At 36.0% G+C, this 26360-nt stretch overlaps 4 protein-coding genes across 4 annotated transcripts; all 4 read left to right on the top strand.

Moving 5' to 3' along the window:
* Positions 1 to 2361: 2361 nt before the first annotated feature.
* LOC308263851 (keratin-associated protein 20-2-like) lies at positions 2362 to 2511 on the top strand (the record flags this gene model as incomplete). The annotated part of the gene is made up of 1 exon (XM_080696944.1): positions 2362 to 2511. The coding sequence occupies one exon, from the start codon at positions 2362 to 2364 to the stop codon at positions 2509 to 2511; it is 150 nt and encodes a 49-aa protein (XP_080553070.1).
* Positions 2512 to 7502: 4991 nt separating this feature from the next.
* LOC308263436 (uncharacterized protein) lies at positions 7503 to 7691 on the top strand (the record flags this gene model as incomplete). The annotated part of the gene is made up of 1 exon (XM_080696461.1): positions 7503 to 7691. The coding sequence occupies one exon, from the start codon at positions 7503 to 7505 to the stop codon at positions 7689 to 7691; it is 189 nt and encodes a 62-aa protein (XP_080552587.1).
* An 8298-nt stretch (positions 7692 to 15989) lies between these two features.
* LOC308263840 (uncharacterized protein) lies at positions 15990 to 16184 on the top strand (the record flags this gene model as incomplete). Its single annotated transcript, XM_080696933.1, has 1 exon — positions 15990 to 16184. The coding sequence occupies one exon, from the start codon at positions 15990 to 15992 to the stop codon at positions 16182 to 16184; it is 195 nt and encodes a 64-aa protein (XP_080553059.1).
* Positions 16185 to 20915: 4731 nt separating this feature from the next.
* LOC308263842 (uncharacterized protein) lies at positions 20916 to 21104 on the top strand (the record flags this gene model as incomplete). The annotated part of the gene is made up of 1 exon (XM_080696935.1): positions 20916 to 21104. The coding sequence occupies one exon, from the start codon at positions 20916 to 20918 to the stop codon at positions 21102 to 21104; it is 189 nt and encodes a 62-aa protein (XP_080553061.1).
* Positions 21105 to 26360: the final 5256 nt, after the last annotated feature.

Genomic DNA, 26360 nt, shown 5'->3' with positions numbered 1-26360 from the left:
GGAGGCTCATTATCCAAATGAGGACACTGTGCAGTGGTGCTGCTTTGGGGAACTTGCGTTTATGAGAGGCACAGAATCCCACCTGAACAGTTCTTTTTTTCTCTCTCAATCTTCTTCTTTATATACTTTTTAAATTTTTATTGATACATTTTAGGCATATATGCACACACCACGTTAGCCCTTACCCAATTTTCCATTCCCTCTCTCTTCCTCCTTCTCATGTTTGGCTTACTGATTGACTTTGATATGTTTGTGAATGTTTCTATAACTATCATAGACATGATGTAAACAATGATCACTTTGAACAATGTAATGGTAAGATTAGATTGAACAAAAATATCTTATATTTTAATTACATTTTAATACATGTGAAAAATACATTAATATGTTACATATAATAATGTCACAGTTGACCTGTATGCTAGGTAGTGACATGTTATTTGAGTATTTATTCTGAATGTTGAAGACAGACCTACTCGTGCCTTCCGCAACCAACAGCATGATATTTCAAAGCCTCTTCTTGGGTCAGAGGTTGACATCCCCTCTGAGGAAGCAGATTCCCTACCACTTGACTGGACTTAATGGCAGCCTCAGTGATGCCTGGTGTCTGACTCTGGACTGCTCAATTGCAGTCCATCACTCTGCTCCTATGGGCTCTAATAAGCTTCTTCCTGAGCAGCTCCACCTGCAGGGCACCTCCACCTTGTTCCATCACCATGACTCCAGTCTCACCTCAGAAATGCTATCTTACCCCCTGACTGCTGGGGAAAATAGTTCAGATTCCACATTCTCCAGTTTGACTAACCTGAAAGGACTGTTATGTACAAAAATGTTACAGTTTATTTTGCCTTAACCCTCATCTTCTTCACATGGGTTCATTTCATACATTTCATACATTTTATGTGAAAAAAAAGAATTCATATTTACTGAATTGTACTACTGTGAATTGTACCTCATCGTATTTCTATTAATTTATCTTCATTATTTTTTATCTTTGTGTATGCAAGCAATAAAAATAATGGAAGATTCTATATTATATATCTTCTATCTATATATCAATCTATTTAATATGTCTTTCTGTCTGTCTGTCTCTCTCTCTCCCATATATATTGTTCTCCCTCAGGAAGCTCCAGAGAGAAATGAGAGAGAGAGAGAGAGAGAGAGAGAGAGAGAGAGAGAGAGAGAGAGAGAGAGAGAGAGAGAGATCATATATCTATCATTTATTTATTTATAGAGAGAGGATAGTGGGAGATAACTCTCTCTATATATAATATATATTATGTATAGAGTTGGAATAAGAGAAATAGAAAATATATGCATATCTTATATATATTCAGATGTCTCTATATCTATATATAGATATATAGACTAATGGGTATATAGATGAAGAGAGAAACAGAGACATGAGAGAGATGTGAGAGGTAAAAACCAAGAGAGACAGAGGTTGGAGCAAACACTGAAAAACCACAGTCTTTGGAGGTCCCCTGGTGTTCTGATACACCAAACAGTCAACACTAGGAAAATCAGTTATTTTTTCCATCTCAGGTCATTTGGGATCTGACATTTCATGTGCTACCAAAGCCACTACTGTCCCTGATCAGACGACCAATGTATTTTCACTTTCAAAGTTTTGCAAAAAAACACCATTGTTTAGTGAAATAGTCATTCTATTCTACAATTATATATAATGTTTCCTAACATTGTCTATTTAGTGACTCCATAAATCCTTTCATAGTTCTTTAACACTGTGCCTCAGGGGAGAGATATTATACCAAGTAATATTTATTTCAGAGAAAGAAGAAAGAGAAGAAAGAAAGAAGGAAAGAAAGAAAGAGAGAAAGAAAGAAAGAAAGAAAGAAAGAAAGAAAGAAAGAAAGAAAGAAAGAAGAGACAAAGTGAAAAGGGGAAGGAAGGAAGGAAGGAAGGAAGGAAGGAAGGAAGGAAGGAAGGAAGGGATCTTCTTCCTATAGAGGAAAAGAAACCACACAAGTATAAAAATGTGATACCTATTTTTTTTATTTGCACCAAACCATGAAAACAATTCACATATGTTCAATTGACTTAATATGGATGTGAAAGAGCTTTCAAAATAAAACAGAGAAACATATATTAAAGACCCGTAAACTGATCATGTACTGCTGACATAGAAGCAAAATCATCTCAGCTATGAGGGCCTTGTTTTCTGGATAGACAAAGATACTGATGATGTTGTTTGAAGCACATTACTGAGATGGTGTGACCTTGACCTGCCTGTGGTTTCCCCACCCACCACCCAGGTGTATAAAAGGCCCTTGGCAGACAGCGACATCCACACTCAAGCTCCCTTCCTGCTCCTGCACTCGACCTTCCACTCCTGACACCATGTGTTATTATGGCGACTACTATGGTGGTCTGGGCTATGGCTACGGTGGCCTAGGCTGTGGCTATGGCTATGGTGGCTATGGTGGCTATGGTTATGGCTGCTACCGCCCCCTGTGCTATAGAAGATACTGGTCTGGTGGTTTCTACTGAGAGATTTTCTCATCTGCACAACCTGTTTCCTGCAAACACCTGTCTTACGAGAATAATCTCCAAACTTCTTCACATAAGAAACTTTAAATGTCTTGAAAAACACCAACTTACTTCATAAATGTGAAAAATAAATGAAATTTATCATGACCTGTTTTATCATTTTCAGTTGTATTGTGTGATATGTGATACTAAGAAAATTTATATACGTACCATGTCAAATGTAATTGAATTTGAATTTTATTCTGTATAAAAATACAGATAAATTGTGTAAAATCCAATAAATTACATTCCATTGTAAATATTGCTTTCTTGCAGTTCTCTATTATCACCACCAGTTTGGTATATGTATTTGTGTATTTGCATGTGGTTAGTTACCTGTTTGTGGTTGTTCATGGAAATGGAGGAGAGAGGCTATTGAAGGGGGATACAGGAGATACAATACTCTTTTGTGGTCAGTAATGAACAGGGTAAAATATCAGCATTTTCTACCAAATAATAAAGAATTCGTTTTTATATATGATTTTTAATCACTTCTAACATTTAGGTTGTGAATTTGCTGTGCTTTCCTAGTTTGCGCTTAAGCCAATCTCAGGGGAAAGGGAAGCCCTGACTTATAGAGTGTGCGTATTTAGTCATTGTAAAGACTCCCACTTTCTGATATAAAGCTTCCAATATAATGCTGCTAAATGCATAAAGAAAGTGGAATTGGCTCTCTGAGCTCACACAAGCTGGCTCCAGCCCATCATTCAGAGTCTGCTTAAATGACATATTTACCTGAGGTGCTGCTATAGAGTATGCTTCCAGAAAAGGTTAGTTAGTAATCAGCACCACACACACACACACACACACACACACACACACTCATATATTAAATCTTTACATCATGAATTAGTTAATTCCCTCATAAATCTCTAGATGCTTAATTTATAATTGCAATATTTCCCTTGAAGTCACAAAAATTAATTTTTCAACACCCAATTATCACTAGTACCTATACTGAATCAACAATCAATGGGAAATAGCATTTTCTTTGAATAGATATTTATGTGGTTAGAGTCTCATTTTGAATGAAAGAATAAATTTAAATGACATATTTAAAATAAATTTCAATATTTTGAACAATTATGAGTGCCTATCTATTTATATTTAAATGCCAGTACTGCTGAAGTTATTACAGAGGACCAATACATGTGGCCAAGATAAAATCAAATTTATATAAATAATTTTAGAAGTCCTCAACATATAATATTAAATATAATAAACCTTATAGACAATATATACTACAGTTAGTTATGTTCTCTTTTACCCTTTATGTCCCTTTAAAAATAGCTTTATAGCCGGGCATGGTGGCGCATGCTTGTAATCCCCGTGCCTGGGAGGCAGAGACAGGAGGATCACGCAGGTTCGAAGCCAGTCGTGAGCGCTAGCTTAGGAGACCCTGTTTCCAAATAAAAATATAAAAATAGGTCTGGGAGTGTAGCCCGGAAGTAGAAGGGCTTCAAGGAACCCCAGTACCACCACCAAAAAAAAAAAAAAAAATAGGTTTATAAAAATCCTCCTTCCAACATTTCTACAATCTAATACTATGAATAATTGATCTGCAAAAATTGCTAATGAAAGACAATAATCCACAACCACAAATTTTTACTAGATCTAGTAGAAAATAAATATTTCTTTAATGAATTATAGTTAAAGACACTGAGAACTCTTTCCTCCCTATGACAATAAGACTTGATATAAACTATCTTTATAAACTCTAAATATTAAAATAGAACAAATTTTGCACTTAAGAGGTTATAAAATACATCCATTCAAGGGTATATTTTTGTATACCATTTTCAATGATGATCTTCACGTTTGTTTGTTTGTTGTGTGTGGTACTGGGGATGGAACCCTGGGGCCTTCTACATCCGATATACATCTCTAGGCCTTTTTTATATTTTATTTGGAAACAGTTTCACTAAATTGCCAACAGCCTCACTAAGCTGCTGAGCTGGCTTCAAACCTTTTATCCTCCTGTCTCAGCCTCCCAAGTACTGGGATTAGAAGTGTGTGCATCAGTCCTGGTATGATCATTGTGTGTTTTCTGAAGTAAAATTTTACTCAAACATTTTGTTTTACTCTTTTTGTTCATAGAATGTCTTGCCTTAGACATCTAAGTGAATAACAAATCAAAAAGTTATCTCAACCTAGCATACTGGTGAAAACCTCTACTCCCAGTATCTAGGAGCTTGAGACAGGATAAACACAGGTTCAAAAGCAGCCTGAGAAATTTAGTGAGACTCTTAGCAACCTAGCAAGAACTTCCTTCAAAATAAGGGGTATTAAGATCTGCAGATATAGCTGGAAGGTAGAATAGCTTTGGGTTTAATCTTCAGTACCACCAAAGAGAAAAAAAAGAAAAGGTCATCTTCATTATATTCTAATATTCATCTTAATGAGAAATATGAAGCATATTCTCATTTAAATAAGAAACATATCTTTTTCAGATAAGCCGTGAGACACATCAAGATATGTCTGAACACTACAAGAGCTTCTCTGACTCATCAAATACTTTGGAAAGATTGAAGGAGGAACATCAGAGCAACTGTAAAATACAAAACAATTCTTGAAAATCAAGCATAAAAACAATATCTATCTATAACCCCACACCCAAACTCAATTTGATTTGCAACCTGAGAATTATCAGTGGATGTATATGTAGAATTATCTGTGGAGATATAAGCTTGTACCTATATGCACAAGAAAAAAGGCAAAGAAATTGTGATTCACACATCAGTGAAATTTTACTCATTTTGTTTTGTCAAACAAAACACAAGTCAATTAGTTGTGTCTCCATTATCTAAATATCTTGGGAATTATTTAGACACCTCTACTTTAGGGATATATCTATTTCCCTATAGAATATATATATATATATATATTCAATTTGGGAGCTGGGTGTGGTGGTGTATGCTTATAATCCCAGCATTCTGGAGGCAGAGGCTGGAGCATTGCAGTTGTCAGACAGCCTCAGCTACATAGTGAGGCCCTTTGTAACTCAGTGAGACCCTGTTTCAAAACATAAAAAAAGAATAAAAAATAGGACCGGGGGTGTAGCTCAGAGGTAGAATGCCCCTGGGTTCCATCCCCAGGACCACAAAAAAATTATTCAATTAAAAAATTTTCCTAGATATAATTCAATATTTTCCCATGGGTATTCTTCATTGCTACAAGTTTTAACATAATGGTATGAAATGGTAAAATGGTCATACTGGGCAGCATAATCACAATAATAAGAATAATTTGACTCTTAATAAATATCACCTAAATGAACTAATGTAATTTACTTAAAAGACAGAATGTAGAAAACAATATAATTTCAAATATTTTGTTGTCCCATTACACCACAGTGTAATGCACCAATGCACCTGACATCATAAAGTAATTTCAGTAAATATCAATAATTGAAGTAGGAGCATGAGAGAAATTGGAGCCATGAACCTCTCTGCACATCCCCATCAACGGATGCTCACCATTCAAATGAGGCCACTGTGCAGTGGTAATAATTTAGGGAATGTGTGCTCAGGAGAGGTGGAAAAATGCTGTGTGGACAGCTACTTTCTTTCTCTCAAACTTCTTGTAACTACAGTAGACATGATATAGATGATAACTTTGAACAATATAAGATCAGGCTGAACAAAAATATCTTAATTTTTAATTATACTTTAATACAAATTAAAAATACATTAATACACTACATACAATAATGTCAAAATTGACCTGTGTGGTAGGTGGTAACATTGCATTTGAGTGATTACTCTGAATTGTGAGGGCAGACCTGCTCATGCCTTCTGCAGCTAAAAGCATGATATTTCAAAGCCCCTGCACAAGGCATATGTTGACATTCCAACCAAGGAAGAAGATTCTTTGCTACTTGACTGGACTTTCAGTTTCTGACAGCTCTGCCATAATGGCAGCCTCAAAGATACTTGTGTTATGACCTTTGCTGCTCATTTTGCAGTGCATCACTCTGTTCTATGGACTGTATTAAACTTCTTCCTGAGGAGTTCCACATGCAGGGCTCCTCCACCTCTTTTCCTCATCCTGCCTCTATACTCACATCATAAACGCCAACGTAACCCCTGACTGCTGGGAAAAATTATTCAGATCCCATATTACCCATTTTGATTAACCTGAATGGAATGTTGTGTAATTGATAGAAATGTTTTACATTTTAATTTACATTAACTGCCTTTCTTCTTCCTCTTCTTCTTCTTCTTCTTCTTCTTCTTCTTCTTCTTCTTCTTCTGAGTTCATTGGATACACAATGTGAGAAAATAAAGTTCATGTTTATTGAACTGTACTACCATTAATTGCACTTCATATTTCTATCAATTTCATTATTGTTACTTTTCTTTGTGAGTTAATATAAGAGAGAAGGTTAGTAGTAGACATCTATACATATATATATATATATATATATATATATATATATATATATACACACACACACACAGAAAGAGAGAGGGAGAAAAGAGGAGTAAGGAAGAGAAGAAGGAAGGAAGGAAGGAAGGAAGGAAGGAAGGAAGGAAGGAAGGAAGGAAGGATCTTCCTATGAAGAAATAAAAACCAAAAAATTTAAAAATGAGGTGCTGATTTTGATTATTTGCATCATGACATGTAATCAGGTCACATGTGTTCAATTGATTTAAAATGGAATGTGAAAGAGCCTTCAAAATAGGACAGGAGTATCATATATTAAAGGCCTATAACCTGATCATGCACTCCTGACAAAAGAGCAAATCATCTCAGCTATGAGGGCCTTGTTTTCTCAACACACAAAGATACTTGTGATGTCATCTGAGGCACATTTCTGAGATGGTGTGACGTTGACCTGCCTGTGGTTTCCCCACCCACCGCCCAGGTGTATAAAAGGCTCTTGACAGACAGCGACATCCACACTCAAGCTCCCTTCCTGCTCCTGCACTCGACCTTCCACTCCTGACACCATGTGTTACTATGGAGGCTACTATGGCGGCCTGGGCTATGGCTACGGTGGCCTAGGCTGTGGCTATGGCTGTGGCTATGGCTATGGCGGCTATGGCGGCTATGGTGGCTATGGGGGCTATGGTGGCTATGGTTATGGCTGCTACCGCCCCCTGTGCTACAGAAGTTACTGTTCCTGTGGCTTCTTTTGATGAGTTTCCACACCTTCTCAGAGGATTGGCCGCAGACTCTTGTCTTACTAGAATTATCTCCAAATTTCTTCATATGAGAAATTTGTAGATGTTTTGAAAAAACTAACCATATACTACATAATCCAAAATATAAATGAAATTTAACATGACCCGTTTCATCAGTTTAATTGAATTTGATGTTGAGTAGAACAGTTTTTGTATTACATTTAAAACACTGTAAAATGTGATCAAATTTGAATTTATCTTCTGTATAAAATACACACATTAGTAAATAAATTGCGTTTTATTTCAAATTGTGTGTTCTTGCAGTTTTTCTAAACTTTCCCCATTAGTCTGGCATAAGTGTTTGTGTATTTGCATGTCATTAGTCACCTCTATGTGGTTCTTCATGGACATGGGAAGGGAAGAAATTGAAGGGGGTACTGAGTTCTTTTGTGCTTATTAATGAATATGATAAAAAAATCAATACTTTCCATCACGTAAAAATCTGTTTTATGCATATCGAAGTCAATCACTAAGCCAAGCAAGGAAGGGAGGGACGGGGAGGGAATGGGGTGGTATTTGGGTAGGGGTTAAATCAGCGATGAGTACATGTTTATACACACAAGTTTTTTACCCCAATAAGTTGTATGAAATATAATGCACCAATAAAAAAAAACTATGTTATCACAAAAAAATGTGGCTCACCAATAAACATTTCTCTGAAAAAAAATAAAAAAATCTGTTTTATGTATATCTTTTAATCTCACATGCTATCTAGGTTGTACATTTATCTGGATTTGCTGGGTTGTTATTCAGCCAAAATCTGGGAATAAGAGAAGACCTAACTAACTTGAAAAGTATGCAAATTTTTACAGTATAAATACTCCCACTCCTTTTTATTTAAAGCTTCCAAAATAATGACACTAAAATCACTACTGACAGTGTAGAAATCTATAGGATCATCAAAACTGCTTTGAAAATCTATACTCCAACACAATGGAAAATCTGGAGGAAATGGCCAACTTTCTAGATAAATACAACCTTCCTAAACTGAGTCAAGAAGATATAGAAAATGTAAACCAACCATTAGTAATCAAAGAGATTGTAACACCAATAAAGAAAAGCCTAGGACCAGATAGTTTCCCAAGTGAATTTTATAGAAGAGTTAATCTTGATATATCTCAATCTATTTCATGAAATAGAAAAAAATGGGAATCTCCCAAATGTAGTCTATGAAGCCAACATCACATTAATACCAAAACCAAATAAAAACAGCTCAAGGAAGGAAAACTACAGGCCTATATTTTTTATGAACCTGGATGCAAAACTGCTAAACAAAATACTAGCAACACGCATTCAAAACCACATTAAGAAAATCATACCCCATGACCAGGTAGCGTTCATCCCAGGGATGCAAGGCTGGTTCAACATACGAAAATCAATCCATGTAATTCATCATATAAACAGAACCAAATACAAAATCACATGATCATTTCAAGAAATGCTGAAAAACCATTTGACAAAATTCAACATCCATTTATGCTAAAAGCACTGCAGAGAATTGAAATAGAAGGAACATGCCTTAATATCATAAAGGCAATCTACAAGAGGCCCACAGCCAGCATCATGTTAAGTGGGAAAAAACTTCAAGAATTCCCCCTAAAAACAGGAACAAGACAAGAATGTCCAGTATCACCACTTCTTTTCAATATAGCACTTGAGACTCTAGCCAGAGCAATAAGGCAAAAGAAAAAAAAAAAGAAAAACAAAAAGGAAATCAAAGGAGTACAAATAGGAAAAGAAGAACTCCATTATATTTTAACAAAATTCACCTTAATGGCAACCCTGAAGCATAGTCTCAAGTCTCATCTAAATATTTATATAAACAAAAACATTTTCTCAGATAAACATTGAGAAAGTCCAGATGGTTCCAAACACTACATGATCCTCTCTGACTCATGAAATACTTTTCATAGACTGGTTGAAACAGGAGCATCAGCACAACCGTGAAAGAGAAGACAATTCCTAGCCGAGCGTGGTGATGCCTTCTAGGAATCCCAGCATTAGGGAGGCTGAGAAAGACGATAATGGTTCCTGGACAGCCTCAGCTACTTAGTGAGGTCCTTTGCAACTCAATGAGTCACTGTTTCAAAACAAAGAATACAAAATAGTGCTGGAGGTGTTGCTCAGAGGTAGAATGTCCCTGGGTTCCATCCCCAGTACTGCAAAAGAAGACAATTCTTCAAAATCAAGCATAGAAACAGTGTCTATAACTTCCTATTCAAACTCAATTGGATTTGCATTTTGGGAATTATCTGTGAACCTGTATGTTGTTGGTACAAGCAAACGGCATAAAATCTGTGATTCACAAATCAGTAATATTATGCTTTTTTATTCTTAGAGGCCAATTAGTACATTTCTACTATATAAATGTCTTGGAAAATTTTTATATTCCTCCACTTCATCTATATTTCTATTTCTCTATAAAACAAATTTGGTTTAATTCCTATTTTTTAGTTTTTTTTTTGTTGTTTTTTTTTTTTGGTTTTTTTTTTTTTTTTTTTTTTTTGGTGGTACTGGGGTTCCTGGAAGCCCTTCTACCTCCGGGCTACACTCCCAGACCTATTTTATTTGTGGAAACAGGGTCTCCTAAGCCAGCACGGCTGGCTTCGAACCTGCGCGATCCTCCTGTCTCTGCCTCCCAAGCGCGGGGATTACAAGCGTGCGCCACCACGCCCGGCCTCCTATTTTTTAGTTTTATTGTGAATCCTAGGATAGGTGTTGGTAAGTTTAATACTTTCTCTATGTATTCATGTATTCATTTTATTTACTACCTTACAGCACTGGGGATTGCACCCAGGGCCTTGAATATGTTAATCAGGGCTCAATCACCGAGCTCCATTCTCAGCCTATAATTTATCTTTTACATTTTGAACCTATTCTCTTAATATGTGTACCTCAAACATCTTACAAGCCGGGCGTGGTGGCGCCGCTTGTAATCGCAGCTTTCAGGAGGCTGAGACCAGAGGATCGTGGTTCGCCGACAGCCTCAGCTACTACTTAGTGAGGCCCTCTGCAACTCAGTGAGACCCGGTTTCAAAATAAAGAATAAAAAATAGGGCAGAGGGTGTAGCTCGGAAGTCAAATGCCCCTGGGTTCCATCCCCAGACGCGCAAAAAACAAAAACAAAACATCTTACATGCAATATAAACTATATTATTATAAAATTTTTACTTGTGCTTCATATTTCATTTGCTATAGAAATAAAAAATCCCATCATACTAATGCAAATATTTTGGACTTGCTGTTTATAATGTCAACATTGGGTATGTTCAATAAAAATTATTCAATTTATTTTCATTTTCTAGAAATAAGTCAATATTTTCAAATGTCTTTCCTGAATTGATACAAGCTATAACACAATACTATAAACTAGTAAACGAATCATACTGAGAAGCATGATCAGAATAAGAACAATTTGGCCCTTAAAAAATATCACCTAAATGAAGTACATTTACTTAACAGACAGAAGGCAGAAAACAATGTAATTTTAAATACTTTAATTGATGAAAAATCCCATCATAAGGTAACTTTGAGGACTTCCGGGAAGATGGCGACCGAGAAAAGCGGGGCTTAAGAGCCCCGCTAACAACAAATCTCCATTACCACAAAATCAGCGCCTTTCATAGCCAGAAAGCACCATCACCAGTGAAACAAAAAATCACCAGGCTCCAGAGAGAAAGCGGACTGAGAACAGAGCCACAGAGGAGATACACCGGCCTCACGCCCGAGGACGCGGCAGCAGCGCCATACTGCCGGAGGCACCGGCGAATTCACGGAACGGCTACAGCAAGCCGAGGTGAGCCACTGCGGAACAGCTAGGCGGGATTTCTCCCCGCAGAGAGCATCTAAAGCTCCCAGTGGCCGAGCTCAGCACACGCTGCAGGGATTCAGAGTAGAAATCAAAATCAAGAAGAAAAATGCCAGCCCCATAGCCGAGGGCGTAGCAGCGGCGCCATATTGCCACCGGCGGCAGCAGCAGTGAATTCAGCGAGGCCAGTACAGCTACATCTGCGTACTCAAGAACAGTGAGTCAAATTGCGGGCCACAGAGGAGAAATCCCAGTACTGTACTCCCTGGGACTTGACCCAGTAGGGGAGGGGCAGTGGCAGAGATATCACACCATAGGAGAACGTGCAACCTGGCACCCCCCACAGTCTAAAGCAGCCTCTATCGACTCTCTGGGTTGGAGACTCTGTGATAAAACCCAGTAAAGGAGTAGTGGGGTCTGAGATACTACTGACTCGAGATCCAGAACACCTTAAGGGAAGTCATAGTGACCCAAGGAAAGAACCCAGAGAAGGCACAAACATCCGAAATCATGGGAAAGAGGAATAATACTGGAGCAATGAATGCCCACAACCCCACAACATCAGAACCCGATAAAACAGAAAATCAGAGATTTCTAGAAGATCAAATCAGGAAAATAACTGTAGAAATAATAGAGGTGCTTCGAAAAGAACTCAGAGAGAGCCAAAAAGAGATAAAGGATGCAATTAATGAAGTAAAGGCCTCAATTCAAAGCACAAACAACCGATTAGAACACATGGAGAACAGAATCTCGCTCTTAGAAGATGAGCAATCCAAAAATGAACTCATAGTTTCTAGAAAAAAATATCCGACAGCAGGAATCTGATATTGAAGAAATATGGGCCCATTTTAAGAGAGCTAACCTAAGAATAATTGGAATAGAGGAGGGAAAAGAAAGTGATACCAAAGGGATCAACAATCTCTTCAAAGAAGTAATAGCAGAAAATTTTCCAAACATAGAGCAAGAGGTTGATACAAAGGTCCAGGAAACTTATAGAACTCCCTTTAGACAGGATCGGAGAAGAGGATCCCCACGCCACATAATTGTCAAAATGACCAATGTGGAAGCCAAGCAGAGAATCTTAAAGGCAACAAAAACAAAGGGCCAAGTGACATTCAGAGGCAAACCAATTAGAATCACTCCAGACTTTCCAAACCAAGTCATGAGAGCCAGAAGGGCTTGGAGTAACATATTCCAAACTCTGAAAGAAAACAACTTCCAGCCAAAAATTTCCTACCCAGCAAAACTTTCTATCAAATTAGATGGAGAAATAAGAAGCTTCCATGACAAACAGAAACTGAAGGAATTTATGTCTTCAAAACCAGCACTAGAGAAAATACTCAAAGAGATTAACTACAAAGAAGAAATAGGTAACACACACCAGAACCAGAGAAACAAGATTTTCCATCCAACAGACAACTAAGATTGGTTATCTGTGGAGATTCATTATTTATGTTAGTCTTTTACCTATCTGTAAAGGGTATTGTTTGCCTTTATTATTGTTAATTTTTAGGATTTCTAGTTGGAATATTAATATACCTTCAGATATAGCAATTGGAAATATTTTATCCCATTCTATTAGTAACTGTTAACTCTGTTTACATTGTCTTTGGATATACAATTTTTTTATTTTTTTATTTTTTAGGGAGTCTGTATACTCCTCTGTTGCCTGTGTCATTGAAATCATAACCAAGAAATCACTGCCAATTTCAATGTTGTGAGGTTTTATGACCCAGATTTTCTCCTAAAAGTTTATAGTCTTAAGATTTGTATTTAGGTCTATTATCTATTTTGAGTTAATATTTGTATATGGGATTAGGTAAGGGTCCAATTTTATTCTTTTCCATGTAATTATTATTTTTTAACAATATTTAGTTAAAAGATTATCATTTCCACCACCAAATGTTTGTGAAAACCTTGTCAAAAATAACTTGACAATATAGGGAAGAATTTAGCTCTAGGCTTTTATTTAACTCCAATGGTTTATATATATGCCTTTAGAATAGTACTACACTGTTTCAATTATTGTAGCTTTATATGGTTTGAAATTAGAAAATATATATCTTCTAGCTTTGTTCTTTTTCAAGATCGTTTTGGGTACCTAGACTCCATATTCCATATTAGGATAGATTTTTTTCTGAAAAATAAATATATAAATATATGATAGTTTCACCTAAAAAATAGAAAAAAATATTCTCTGGTAAGAAAGAAAGCAAAAAGAAATATTGAAATGTTATCTTTAAGTCATCAAAAGCTTGGTATCAGACAAATGAAACTGTTATGTGAGATTATCATTTTTAATTTTAGATAAATTGCCATAATACTAGATGTCAACTACTAAGCCAAGCATGGGAGGGAGGGATAGGGAGAGAATGGGGTGGGGATTGGGTGGGGGCTGACTGGGAAAAGTGTGCATGTATGTCTACAAAAGTATGTATCCTACTACGATGTATGAATACAGTGCACCAATAAAAAAAAAAAAAAAAAATAAGGTAACTTTGATGAATGTCATCAATTCAAATAGGAGCATGAGAAAAAGTGGAGCCTTGTACCTCTCTGCACACACCTATCAGCAGAGGCTCGTTGTCCAAATGAGGCCACTGTGAAGTGGTGTTGCTTTAGGGAATGTGTGCTCATGAGAGGTACAGAATCCCTCATGTACAGTCATTTTCTCTCTTAGTCTTTCTATAACTATCGTAGACATGATGTAGACAATAATCATTTGGGGCAATGTACCAGTAAGATCAGGCTGAACAAAAATATCTTGAATTTTAATTGTTTTAATACAAGTGAAAAATGCATTAATATGTTACATATAATAATGCCACAGTTGACCTGTATGATAGGTAGTGACATTTCATTTGCGTAATTACCGAATGGAGAGGGTAGACCTACTCTTGATTTCTGCAGCTAACAGCATGATATTTCAAAGCTCCTGCACAGGTCGACATTTTCTCTGCGGAGGCTGATTTCCTACTATTTGTCTAGACTTAATGGCAGCCTCTAAGATGCCTGGTCTCCGGCTCTGGGTTGCTCAATTGCAGTGCATCACTCTGCTCCTATGGGTTCCAATAAGCTATTTTCTGAGCAGCCCCATGTGCAGGGCACTTCTACCTTGTATTCTCACCATGACTCCATACTCATATCAGAAACACCAACTTGACCCCTAACTGCTGGGAAAAATAGTTCAGATTCCACATTCTCCACTTTGACTAATCTGAAAGAAATGTTGTGTAATTGATACAAAAATATTTCTGTTTATTCTGCCGTAACTTTTTCACCTGGGTTCATTTCATACATTTCATGTGAGAAAATAAGGTTCATGTTTAATGGAGTGCACTACGGTGAATTGTAATTCATATTTCTAAAAATGTATCTTCATTGTCTCTTTCTCTTTGTGTGTGCATGTGAGAAAGAAGTATAAGAGATCTATCTATCACATATTATATATGACATACATGTAGAAATGCATATAATGGAGAGAAAGAGAGGAGAGAGAGAGAGAGAGAGAGAGAGAGAGAGAGAGAGAGAGAGAGAGAGAGAGAGAGAGAGAGAGAGAGAGAGAGAGAGAGAGAGAGAGAGAGAAACATATCAAGAAAGGCAGAATTAGAAACAAATACTGAAAAACAATGCTGTCTTTGAAGGTCCCCTGATGTTTTGGTATACATAAACAATAAACATTCATAAATAGAAATATCAGGTTTTTTTTCGATCTCCATTCATTTGTAACTGAAATTCCATATGCTACCAAAGCCACTACGACCCCTGATCAGACTACCAATTGATGCTCATTTTCAAATTTATAAATATCACCATTGCTTACTGAAATAGTCACTTTTCTAAAACACATAGCAATCCCTACCGTTGTCTATTGACTGATTCCATAAATTCTCACATAATTTCTTAAGACTGTGCCTCAGGGGTGAAATAATATTATATCAAAATATTTATTTCAGAGAAAAGAGAGAGAAAGAGAAAGAAAGAGAAAGACAGAGAGAGAGAGAGAGAGAGAGAGAGAGAGAGAGAGAGAGAGAGAGAGGAAGGAGGGAGGGAGGGAAGAAGGAAACAATACGAAAGTAAAAATGAGATACCTATGTTCATTATTTGCATCATACCATGTAATCAGGTCATATATGCTGAATTAACTAAATAGGAATGTAAAGGAAACATCACAATATAATAATAGTTTAATTTTAAAGGCCTATAAATTGATGGTAGACTCTTGACACAGGAGCAAAATCATCTCAGCTATGAGGGCCTTGTTTTCTGGATAGACAAAGATACTCTTGACATCATGTGAGGCACATTACTGAGATGGTGTGACGTTGACCTGCCTGTGGTTTCCCCACCCACCGCCCAGGTGTATAAAAGGCACCTGGCAGACAGCGACATCCACACTCAAGCTCCCTTCCTGCTCCTGCACTCGACCTTCCCCTCCTGACACCATGTGTTACTATGGTGGCTACTATGGTGGCCTGGGCTATGGCTACGGTGGCCTAGGCTGTGGCTATGGCTGTGGCTATGGTGGTTATGGCTATGGCTATCGTGGCTATGGTGGCTATGGAGGTTATGGTGGCTATGGTTATGGCTGCTACCGCCCCCTGTACTATAGAAGATACTGTTCCTGTGGCTTCTACTAAGGGATGTTCACAGATGTCCAGACTGAAATGATCTACAAATTGCTTTCCATGAAAATTTTTTGAATTTCTTCAAAAATACCCCAATACTAAAAAATCTTAAAAAAAAATAAATGAAATTCAGCATGTCATGTTTCATGGCTTTCAATTTAATAGTGTGATAATATGTTGAAATGTTTTGTATTACCTTTAAAACATTAATTAAAACGTGATAAATTCGACTTTCAGTTTCTGTATAAGAATATGTAAATGTAAATAAATAAACTGTATTTCGTTGCAGATATTGCTCTTTTGCAGTTCTTCTAAATTATCTCCACCAGTTTGGAATATATATTTGTGTAGTTCTGTGTGACTTATTACCTGTATGGTTGTTCATGGATGGGGAAGAGAAGGATAGAGAAGGGAAAGAAACAAGAAACAGAGGTATTTTCTGGTCATCAATGAACACAGTAAAAATATCAATTGTTTTTAACAAAGTATAGAGATTTGTTTTTATATGTCTTTTAATGTCTACCTACCATTTATGTAGTGCATTGAAGTGTGGCTTCTCTCATATGCTGGTCAGTCAGTCTCATGGGGCACTGGAAGCCCTGACTTGAAGTGTGTGCAGATTTTCTCAGTGTAAATACTCCCACTGTAACTGGTTGAAATTACCAATGTAATGCCAGTAAATGCAAAAGGAAAGTAGAACACGCTTTCCCCAGCTTACAAAAGCTGACTCCAGCACATACTTCAGAATCTACTTAAATGACATATCTATCTGAGTTTCTAGAGTAGGAAATATTTCCAGGAATGGCAGTGATTTGAATCACAACACACACACACACACCCATAACACCAAAATACACATACACACACGAAGACTTTTACAACAGGAATTGCTTCATTCCCCCCTAAGGCACTATATTCTTAATTTATAATTTCAGAATATCCTTTGAAGTAACAAGAATTAAGTTTTCCAACTCACTTCTAATTTCAACCAGTTTGAGAATTTATGCCTATACTTCTAATTATAAATAACAACATTGGTTATTGAAATAGTCTTTTTTCTGTTGCTTACATTTATACTCCATAATAAATAATGGAAAATTTAATTTTCTGTGAAGAGATACTTGCATTTTTAAAGTTGCATTTTGAATGAATGATTGCTTATTTTTTGATTTGGAAGAAATTTTAATATTTTGAACAAAATTAAGTGTACATCTATTTATTTGTGAAATGTCAGCATTACTACAGGTATTACAAAAGACCAACATGTGTGGCCAAACTGAAAGAAACCTTATATATAAATATTTTAGAACCATCAACATATATAATATGAAATATGACAAATAATTTAAGCATAATAAACATTACAGTTGTTTATATTATTTTACTCTCGAGTCTTCTTTTGTATGTGGTACTGAGAATTGAACCCTGGGGCATTCTACCTCTGAGCTATACCCCCAACCCTATTTTTAAAATATTTTGGACTCTGAAACAGAATCAAACTATTTTGGATTCTGAAACAGAATCAAACTTTGTGAAGACCCTCAAAATGTTGCTGAGTCAGCCTTGAACCTTCGATTCTCTTGTCTAAGCCTCCCAAATACCAAGATTACAAGTGTGTGCCACCACAGCTGGCTATCTCAAGTATCTTTAAAATAACTTTCTAAAAAAAAATTTCAAGATATTTCAACAATATTGTCATATGAAGAATCATTGAATGTTATAAAAAATTTTTAATAAAGAGTGGTCCATGATTCTTACATTAAATTGTAGTAGACAATAAATATTTCCTGACTGAACTATATTTAAAAAGTGTAAGAACCCTCTGGTCCCTCTTATGTGAGAAAAAGAATTTACTTCAAAAATTATCTGTATAAACTCAAAGTAGCTTTTTAATACATGATAAAATATATTCACTGGAAAGTATACTTTTCATGCCATTTTAATTGATGATCATCTGTTTTCTGATACTGAATTGTACTCAAATTTTTGTTGTGCTTTTGGTTCATAATATTACCTTGCCATCTAGACTCAATCTGATTTGGACTTTGGGATTTGTCTATGGACAAATATGTAGGTACAAGCAAGGGACATAAAATCAGTGGCTCACAAATCAATGAAATTTCATTTATTTTATTACAGGTAAATTAGTTTTGTCTTCATCATGAAACGTCTTGAAATTATTTAGACCATGCTGCATCATGTGTATTTATTTTTGGTTGTAGAACAAATCTTGTTTCATTTCTGTGTTTCTTAGTGTTAGTATGAGTCCTTAAATAGGTCTTCATAAGTTTAGTAGTTTGAATGTGATTTCTCCTTACTGTTTGTTTGTTTGTTTTTCTGTTTATTGTAGCACTGAGGATTGAACCCAGAACCGTGTTCGTCCTGGTCAGTTGTTCTACAACTGAGACCCATCCTCAACTCAAGATTTATCTTTTATTTACAAAATCATTCTCTTAATATTTGTTACCTCAAACATCTGGCATACCACGTCAATCACTTTATTGTTAGATTTTGACAGTACTTTACATTCCATTTTTTATAGGAATGTAAATCTTCATCATTCTAACCCAGATATTTTGGAGGTACCTGTTCAGTATCTCATCACTGAGGGTCTTAAAAATTACTCATGCTGATATAGCTTCTGAGAAAGAATTTAACGTTTTCAAATGGCTTTACCACATTGCTACAAGTTACAGCAGAATGCTGTACATGCATAAACAGATCATACTGGGAATCATAATCACAATAATACAAGTAATGTAACCCATTATATTAAACATAACTAGCATATAGTTAGCCCTGAATGAATATCACCTTAATAATTTGCCATTTACTTAAATGACAGAATGTACAAAACAAGTTTAATGAATTTAATTAATTCAACTGGTAGCAGGAGAGAAATTGGAGCTAAACACCTCTATACAGATCTCTGTCACCACAGCCTCACTGTCCTAATCCATTAGATGCACAGGGTTCAGAAAACCTGCATTCATGAGAATGAAGAATTGGAACTTGGGAAGTTCTTTCTGCCTCTGGACCCTCCTGTAACAATCATAGACACGATGCAGATAACAATCACAAGATCAGTCCAAACCAAAATATCTGAAAATAAATTACCGATTTTTAACACAGGTGAAAAATACAATATACTACATACAAAAATGGCATAATTGACCTGTATCTTAGGTGGTGACATTTCGAGTGACTAGTTTGAACTGCGAAAGCAGTGCTTCTCAGGACGTCTGCAGGCAACAGAACACTAGTTAAAAGCCCCTGCCTGCACTGAGGATATGTTGACATTCCATCTGAGGAAACAGAGTCCCTGCTTCTTGACTGAACTTTCAGTTTCTGACCTAGGATAATGGCACCTCTGAGATGCCTGGTCTCTGACTATGGGCTTCTCGTTTTGCAATGCATTGTTCCGCTCCTATGGACTCAAATAAGCTTCTTCCTGTGCAATCCCAGGTGCAAATTGCCTCCACTTGGGTTTCCTTACCCTGCTTCTATGCTCATCAGAAATGCAGGGTTAAAACTTGACTGCTGGGAAAAATCATTCAGATGCCACATTTCCCAATATGACTAACATGAGTGAAATGTCTTACACTTGATAAAAAAGCTTTATAATTTAATTTCCATTAACACTCATCTTCACATATGCACATTTCATATAGTTCATATGAGAAAATAAAGTTTATGTTTAATAAGCTGTACCACTGTGAGTTGTGCTTCATCATGTTTCTAATAATTTTATTCATTACTCGTGCTTCCTCTTTTTGTGTTTATAGGTATATCTGTGAGATGAATAGTGAAGAGGAGAGAATAAAAGCAAGAGATGCCAGGAGAAACAAAAGTAGAAATAAACGATGAAGAACAACACTGACTTGGAAGTTTCCTGAGGTTTTCATATACCCAAACATTCAACCATCTGAACATCAGTCATCAGTTATTTTTATTCATCTGAGGTCATTTGTAATCTGGCTTCCATGTCATAGTGAAGCCACTATTAGCCTGATCAAAGTTCCAATTTAGGCTCATATTCTAAACAATAAGTTTCTCTCTTGCTTACTGCAATGGTCTTAATATATCTATTGAAATATTTATATTAATATATATATGTATATGTATATATACATATATATATATATATATATATATATTCCCTTTCTGTTTCTTTCCTAATTCCATAAATCTTTGTTTAATTAATTGCTCGGCACTATCCCTCAGTGGAGAGATAATATTATGCCAGGTAAGACTTATTTCAGAGGAAAAAAGAGAAAGATAGACAGAGGAAGAGAGACAATAGAGAGAGACATTGAGAAAGAGAATTATGATTAATTTTCTTCCTACAAAGAAATAGAAAGAAAACAAAATAAAAATAAAAATGAGATACCTATTTTCTTGATGAGCATCATACCATGTAAACAGGTCATGTGTGTTCAACTAACTAAATATGGGACAGAAAGAACCTTCAAAATAGAATAGGAGTATCATTTTAAAGGCCCATAAATTGATGGTGGACTCCTGACACAGGTGCAAAATCATCTCAGCTATGAGGGCCTTGTTTTCTTGACAAGGAAGATATTCACTGCATCGTCTGCGGCACATTACTGAGATGGTGTGACCTTGATCTGCCTGTGGTTTCCCCACCCACCGCCAAGGTGTATAAAAGGCACCTGGCAGACAGCGACATCCATACCCAAGCTCCCTTTCTGCTCCTGCACTCGACCTTCCACTCCTGACACCATGTGTTACTATGGCAGCTACTATGGTGGCCTGGGCTATGGCTACGGTGGCCTAGGCTGTGGCTATGGCTGTGGTTATGGATTTGGCGGCTATGGTGGCTATGGTGGCTTTGGTGGCTATGGCGGCTATGGCTATGGTTGCTACCGGCCCCTGTACTATAGAAGATACTGTTCCTGTGGCTTCTACTGAGGGGTTTTCATAGCTGCTGAACCTGTTGACTACAAACTCCTGCCTTACTGGAATTATGTCTAAATTTCTTTTCCTGAGAAAATTTTAAATGTCTGTAAAAATGCAACTATATACTAAACAACCTAAGAAAAATAAGTTAAATGCAGCAAGGCATGTTCCATCATTTTTACTCTGAATATGTGTGTTTGTACAAATGTTTTTGTTTTACTATAAATAAACTACGTAAAATGTGATCAAATTTGACTTTCATCTTCTCTGTAAAAAGATATATACAAAGCCGGGCGTGGTGGCGCACGCTTGTAATCCCTGCGCTTGGGAGATGGAGACAGGAGGATCGTGCAGGTTTGAAGCCAGCCGTGCTGGCCTAAGACACCCTGTTTCAAAAACATAAAATAGGTCTGGGAGTGTAGCCCGGAGGCAGAAGGGCTTCCAGGAACCCCAGTACCACCAAAAAAAAAAAAAAAAAAGATATATACATACACACATATCTATATTTAAATAAACTGTATTTTCTCCCAAATAGTGTTTTTTGTAGTTATTCTAAATTGTTTCCAGTTTGGCATATATGTGATTAATAGTTTGTCATTGTTTATGGAAGTGGGGGAGAGAAGGGTAGGGAAGGGGGTCATCAATAAGGAGAGAAAATATGTTTGTTCTAATAACAAGTGATACAAAATCTGTCTATATGTCTTTTGAATAGTGCATTTGAGTGTGCTTTTCTGGTGTGCCGGTGAGCTAATCTCATTAGGGACAGGCAGCCCTGACTAGTAATGTGTACACACTTGCTCAGTGTAAATATTCCCACTCTTTCTGGTTAAAAGTTGTCAATGTAATGCCACTCAATTCAGACAAGAGAGTGGAATAGGCTCTCTGATCTAGCACAAGCTGTCTCCGGTGATGAACTCAGGAAGGGCACACCTGCCTGAGGTTCCAGTGCAAAGGATGTTTCCAAGAAAGGTTAGTGACCAGCACAACACATGGCGCACGAGCACACGAGCACACACGACAAAACATTTACATCAGAAATTATTTTATTCCCTCTTACATCACTAGGATCTTCTAATTCAAAGATTTCCTTTGAAGCCACAAAAATTAATTTTTCAACTCACTTCTAATTCCTACCAGTGCCTACATTCTAAAAATAAAGAATGAGAGATAGCACTTCCTCTGAAGAGATAATTGTATGGTGAAAGTCTCTTTTTGAATGAATAGTTTCTTTTTTTTTCCAGAAGCATATAAATATTTATTAAACTTTTATTACTTCTATCTTGTGATTACAATGACATTTCAGGAAGAGAAAACATCACTGGGCATACACAGGACATTTGACTCATCAATAGTTTAGAGCCTGCTAGCCTTGCCTTATTAAAAAATATAAGTGAATATTTATGTTATTACATACCTAGTTACCTCTGCCACAGGATTTCTATCTTTAATCTGGTGTGCATCCCTCAATTTTGACTGCATAAGTGCTATGGAATATAATACAATTTTTCATATACCCCAAATTTCATTTTTGTAAAAATTAAATGTTCTATGTTCTTTTAATTTATTGTTTTTTAAATTTTTATTGGTGCATTGTAGTCATTCATCTTAATGGAATAAAAGATGGTGGAGACATACATGCACACATCACCATCACACAATTAGCCTTTACCCAATTCCCACCCCGTTCCCTCCCCAGCCCTCCTTCCCATCCTTGGCTTAGTTATTGACTTTGACGTGTTTGTTTAAGTATATCATTTGCTTAAGAGAGTTTCTCTTCCCCTCCTCTCATCTCCTCAGTTAGGTTGCCTCATTTGCTCATGTATAGAATCTCCTTCTTCATCTAGAGTTCCTCCTGTTACCCATTTCTTTCTCACTTTTGCGTATTAGGGAAAGCATCTGATTTCTTATTTTTTGTGACTGACTAATCTCACTTATTATAATGTCCTCCAGTTCCATCCATTTTCCTGTAAATAATGTAATTGTGTTTTTATTTATGGCTGAATAAAATTCCATTGTGTACATATCCCACAGTTTTGTGATCCATTCATCTGTTGATGGACATCTAGGCTAGTTCCATGGTTTGGCTATGGTGAATTGTGCAGCTATGAACATAGATACATATGCATTAGTTTGATAGTTTGGTTTCCTTTACTTTGGGTAGAAACCCAGAAGTGGTATTATTGCTGGATCAAATGGTAAGTTTGTTCTTATTCCTCTGAGGATCCTCCATAATGTTTTCTAAAGTGGTTGCACTAATTTGCAATCCTAACAACAATGTATTACAGTTCCCACTTCTCCACATTCTTGCCCGCATTTGTTGTTATTTGTGTTTTGAATAAGTGCCACTCTAGTTCGAGTTAGGTGAAATCTCAGGGTAGTTTTTATTTGCATCTCTCTGATTGCTAATGATGTTGAACATTTGAGACTCTCGAAGAGGGCATACATAGGTCCAACACTGCAACACACAGGCACAGATAAAAACTTTCTCAACAAGACCCCAAAGGCACAAGAAACTATAAGGCAAATCAATATGTGGGATTGCATGAAACTAAAGAGCTTTTATACAGCAAAGGAAACTAGCAAGAACATCAACTGAGAGCCAAGAGAATGGGAGAAGATTTTTGCCAACTACTCCTCTGATAGAGGAATAATACCTAAAATATACAGAGACCTCAAGAAACAGCACCAAGAAAACAAATAACCCAATAAAAAATGGGGAAGTGAATTAAATAGACACTTCACAAAGGAAGAAATTCAAATGACCAATAAATGCATGTATCTAAAATTTAAGAATGTTCTATGACCAAACAATCTTCACATGAGTTTTCTGATGAGAGGAACTTTAACTAAGTTATGTATAAAATGTGCTTCTTGTTGACAAATATAAAAATAACTTGATTATTTACTAGTAAATTTTAGGTTATTGGTATGCTATAATTGTTTAATTTCTGTGCTAACCTTATGGTTTATTCAGTTTTCCCTAAATATTGGCCATGGTTAGCTGCATCAAAATCATCTGAGGAATTTACTTAAAAATATATGTAATCTCAGGACCTGGCTGATATTTTATACTAAAGTTTAACCAGGGAATTTGTATAGATAAATCATATACCTCAGCACCCACTGCTGTATCACCTTATTTGTGATAATTACTGTATTTGCTGTATCACATTATGCTGTATGCTTATTTCTGAAAAAACTTGAATCAGGTAACCTAGTGAGACCCTATCTTCAAAATCAAAACAGGCTGGGGATGTAGATCAGTGCTAGAATTTTTCCTACCTGTTTTTATCTGATTTGCAAGAAATGTTGATATTTTGACAAAAAACAAGAATGTACATCTACTTAGATTTGAAATTTTAGCCTTACTAAAGGTATTGCCAACACATATGGCTAAAAAGACCAACACATATAGGTAACATAAAGCAGATTTGTACCAAAAAATTAGGAGCCTACAACATATATAATATGAAATATGATAAATTACTTAAGTATAATATGTGTTACAGTTATTTATATTCTCTTTTACCCAGAAGTTCCTTTCAGAGGCACCTCTCTTAATGTCCTTCTTACAGCATTTCTTTAATCTCTTCCTATGAACAACCACTGTATCTCATGAAAAATGTTAATAAAAGACAATAATCTGTGACTCTAAAATATCACTAGATCAGAGTAGTCAGATCATAGTGATTGAATGAACATAATTAAAGAGTAAAAACTAATTTTACCCCTTATATGATAATAGAACTTTATCATTACAAACAATTTTTATAAACTTTAAATAAAACAAAATTGCATTTTCATTCCTGATGAAATATATCCACTCAAGGGAATATTTGTTTATGCCATTTTAATAAAGTTGACCTTCACCTATTTTCTGAAGCAAAATTTCATTCAACATCTTGTTGTGCTCTTTTGTTTTATAGAATGTCTTGCCCTTGACATCTGGATGAATAAAGGGTCAGAAGAGATAATCTCCATAGCATTTTAATATTCATCTTAATGACAACCCTGGAGCGCAGTCTCATCTAAATAAAGATTTATGTCCACAGAGCACATTTCTTTTCAGATAAGAGTAGAGAAAGATCAAGATGGGTCTAAGCATTACACGAACCTCTCTGACTCTTCGAGTACTTTGAATAGACACTTTGCAGCAGAAACATCAAAGCAACTGTAAAATAGAAGATAATTCCTGAATATCAAGCATGAGAGCAATGTCTATAATGCCACACCCAAACTCAATCATATTGGCACTCTGAGAATTGTGTGTAGATATATGCAGGCACACACAACGACTATAAAATTTGAGATTCACAAATCATGTCATTCTCAAGAAGATGGAAAGACCTGGAGAACATTATGTTTAGTGAGATCAGCCAAGCACAGAAAGAGAAGGGACTTATGTTTCCTCTAGGGAGTATTAGGGATACCAGGACTCCAGATAATGGAGGAGAAACCTCATCAAATCTAGAATGGAAGGATGGGAGAGGAAGAATTCTGAGGTTGATTAATGAGGGAGCTACATCAAATTTGTGTAAAAATATAAATATAGCATGGTTAATGGGGACACTCATTGTTGGAAGTGGGGGAGGGTAGTGGGGGTGGAGAGGGCACCAAGCAGTCTGAATGTATGGCATTTTCAAAATGTTCCACATAAAAATAAAAATAAAGCAAAGGAAGAAAAAAAAGAATATTTGAGATTCACACATCAGTAGGTTTCTTTTATGTTTTGTTTTGTTTTCTTATGGGCTAAATGTTTTTATTTTCACTCTCAAATATCTTGGGAATTATTTAGATCACTCTACTTCATGTATATATCTATTTTTCTACAGAAAAACCCTAATTTTATTTCTATTTTTATTTGGTTGTACTGTGAATCCTTGAATAGGTCTTCGTGAGTTTATTATTTTGCAATTTTTATTCCTTTATTTTGTTCTATTGTTTTATAGTACTGAAGATTGAACCTGATAGGCAAGTGCAGCACCACTGAGAAACTTCCCAAGCCCATAATTTATCTTTTAATTCACAAAATCATCTTCTTAATATTCGTTACCTCAGACATCTCACATACAATATATGCCATCTTACGGTTAGATCTTTGGCTATGCTTTATGTATCATTTCTTATAAGAATGTAAAATTTCTACAGCCTGAAGCAAATATTCTGGAGGTACCTAGTCATCATCTCAACACTGTATCTTCAGTTAAAATTATTTATTGAATATAGCTTCCTAAAAATAATTTAGTATTTTCATATGTCTTTACCACA

Source organism: Muscardinus avellanarius, assembly GCF_963383645.1.
Source record: "Muscardinus avellanarius genome assembly, chromosome: 5".
In the NCBI taxonomy this organism is placed as follows: domain Eukaryota; kingdom Metazoa; phylum Chordata; class Mammalia; order Rodentia; family Gliridae; genus Muscardinus; species Muscardinus avellanarius.
The sequence above is the reverse complement of the archived record's forward strand: the minus strand, read 5'-3'. Positions and strand labels throughout refer to the sequence as shown.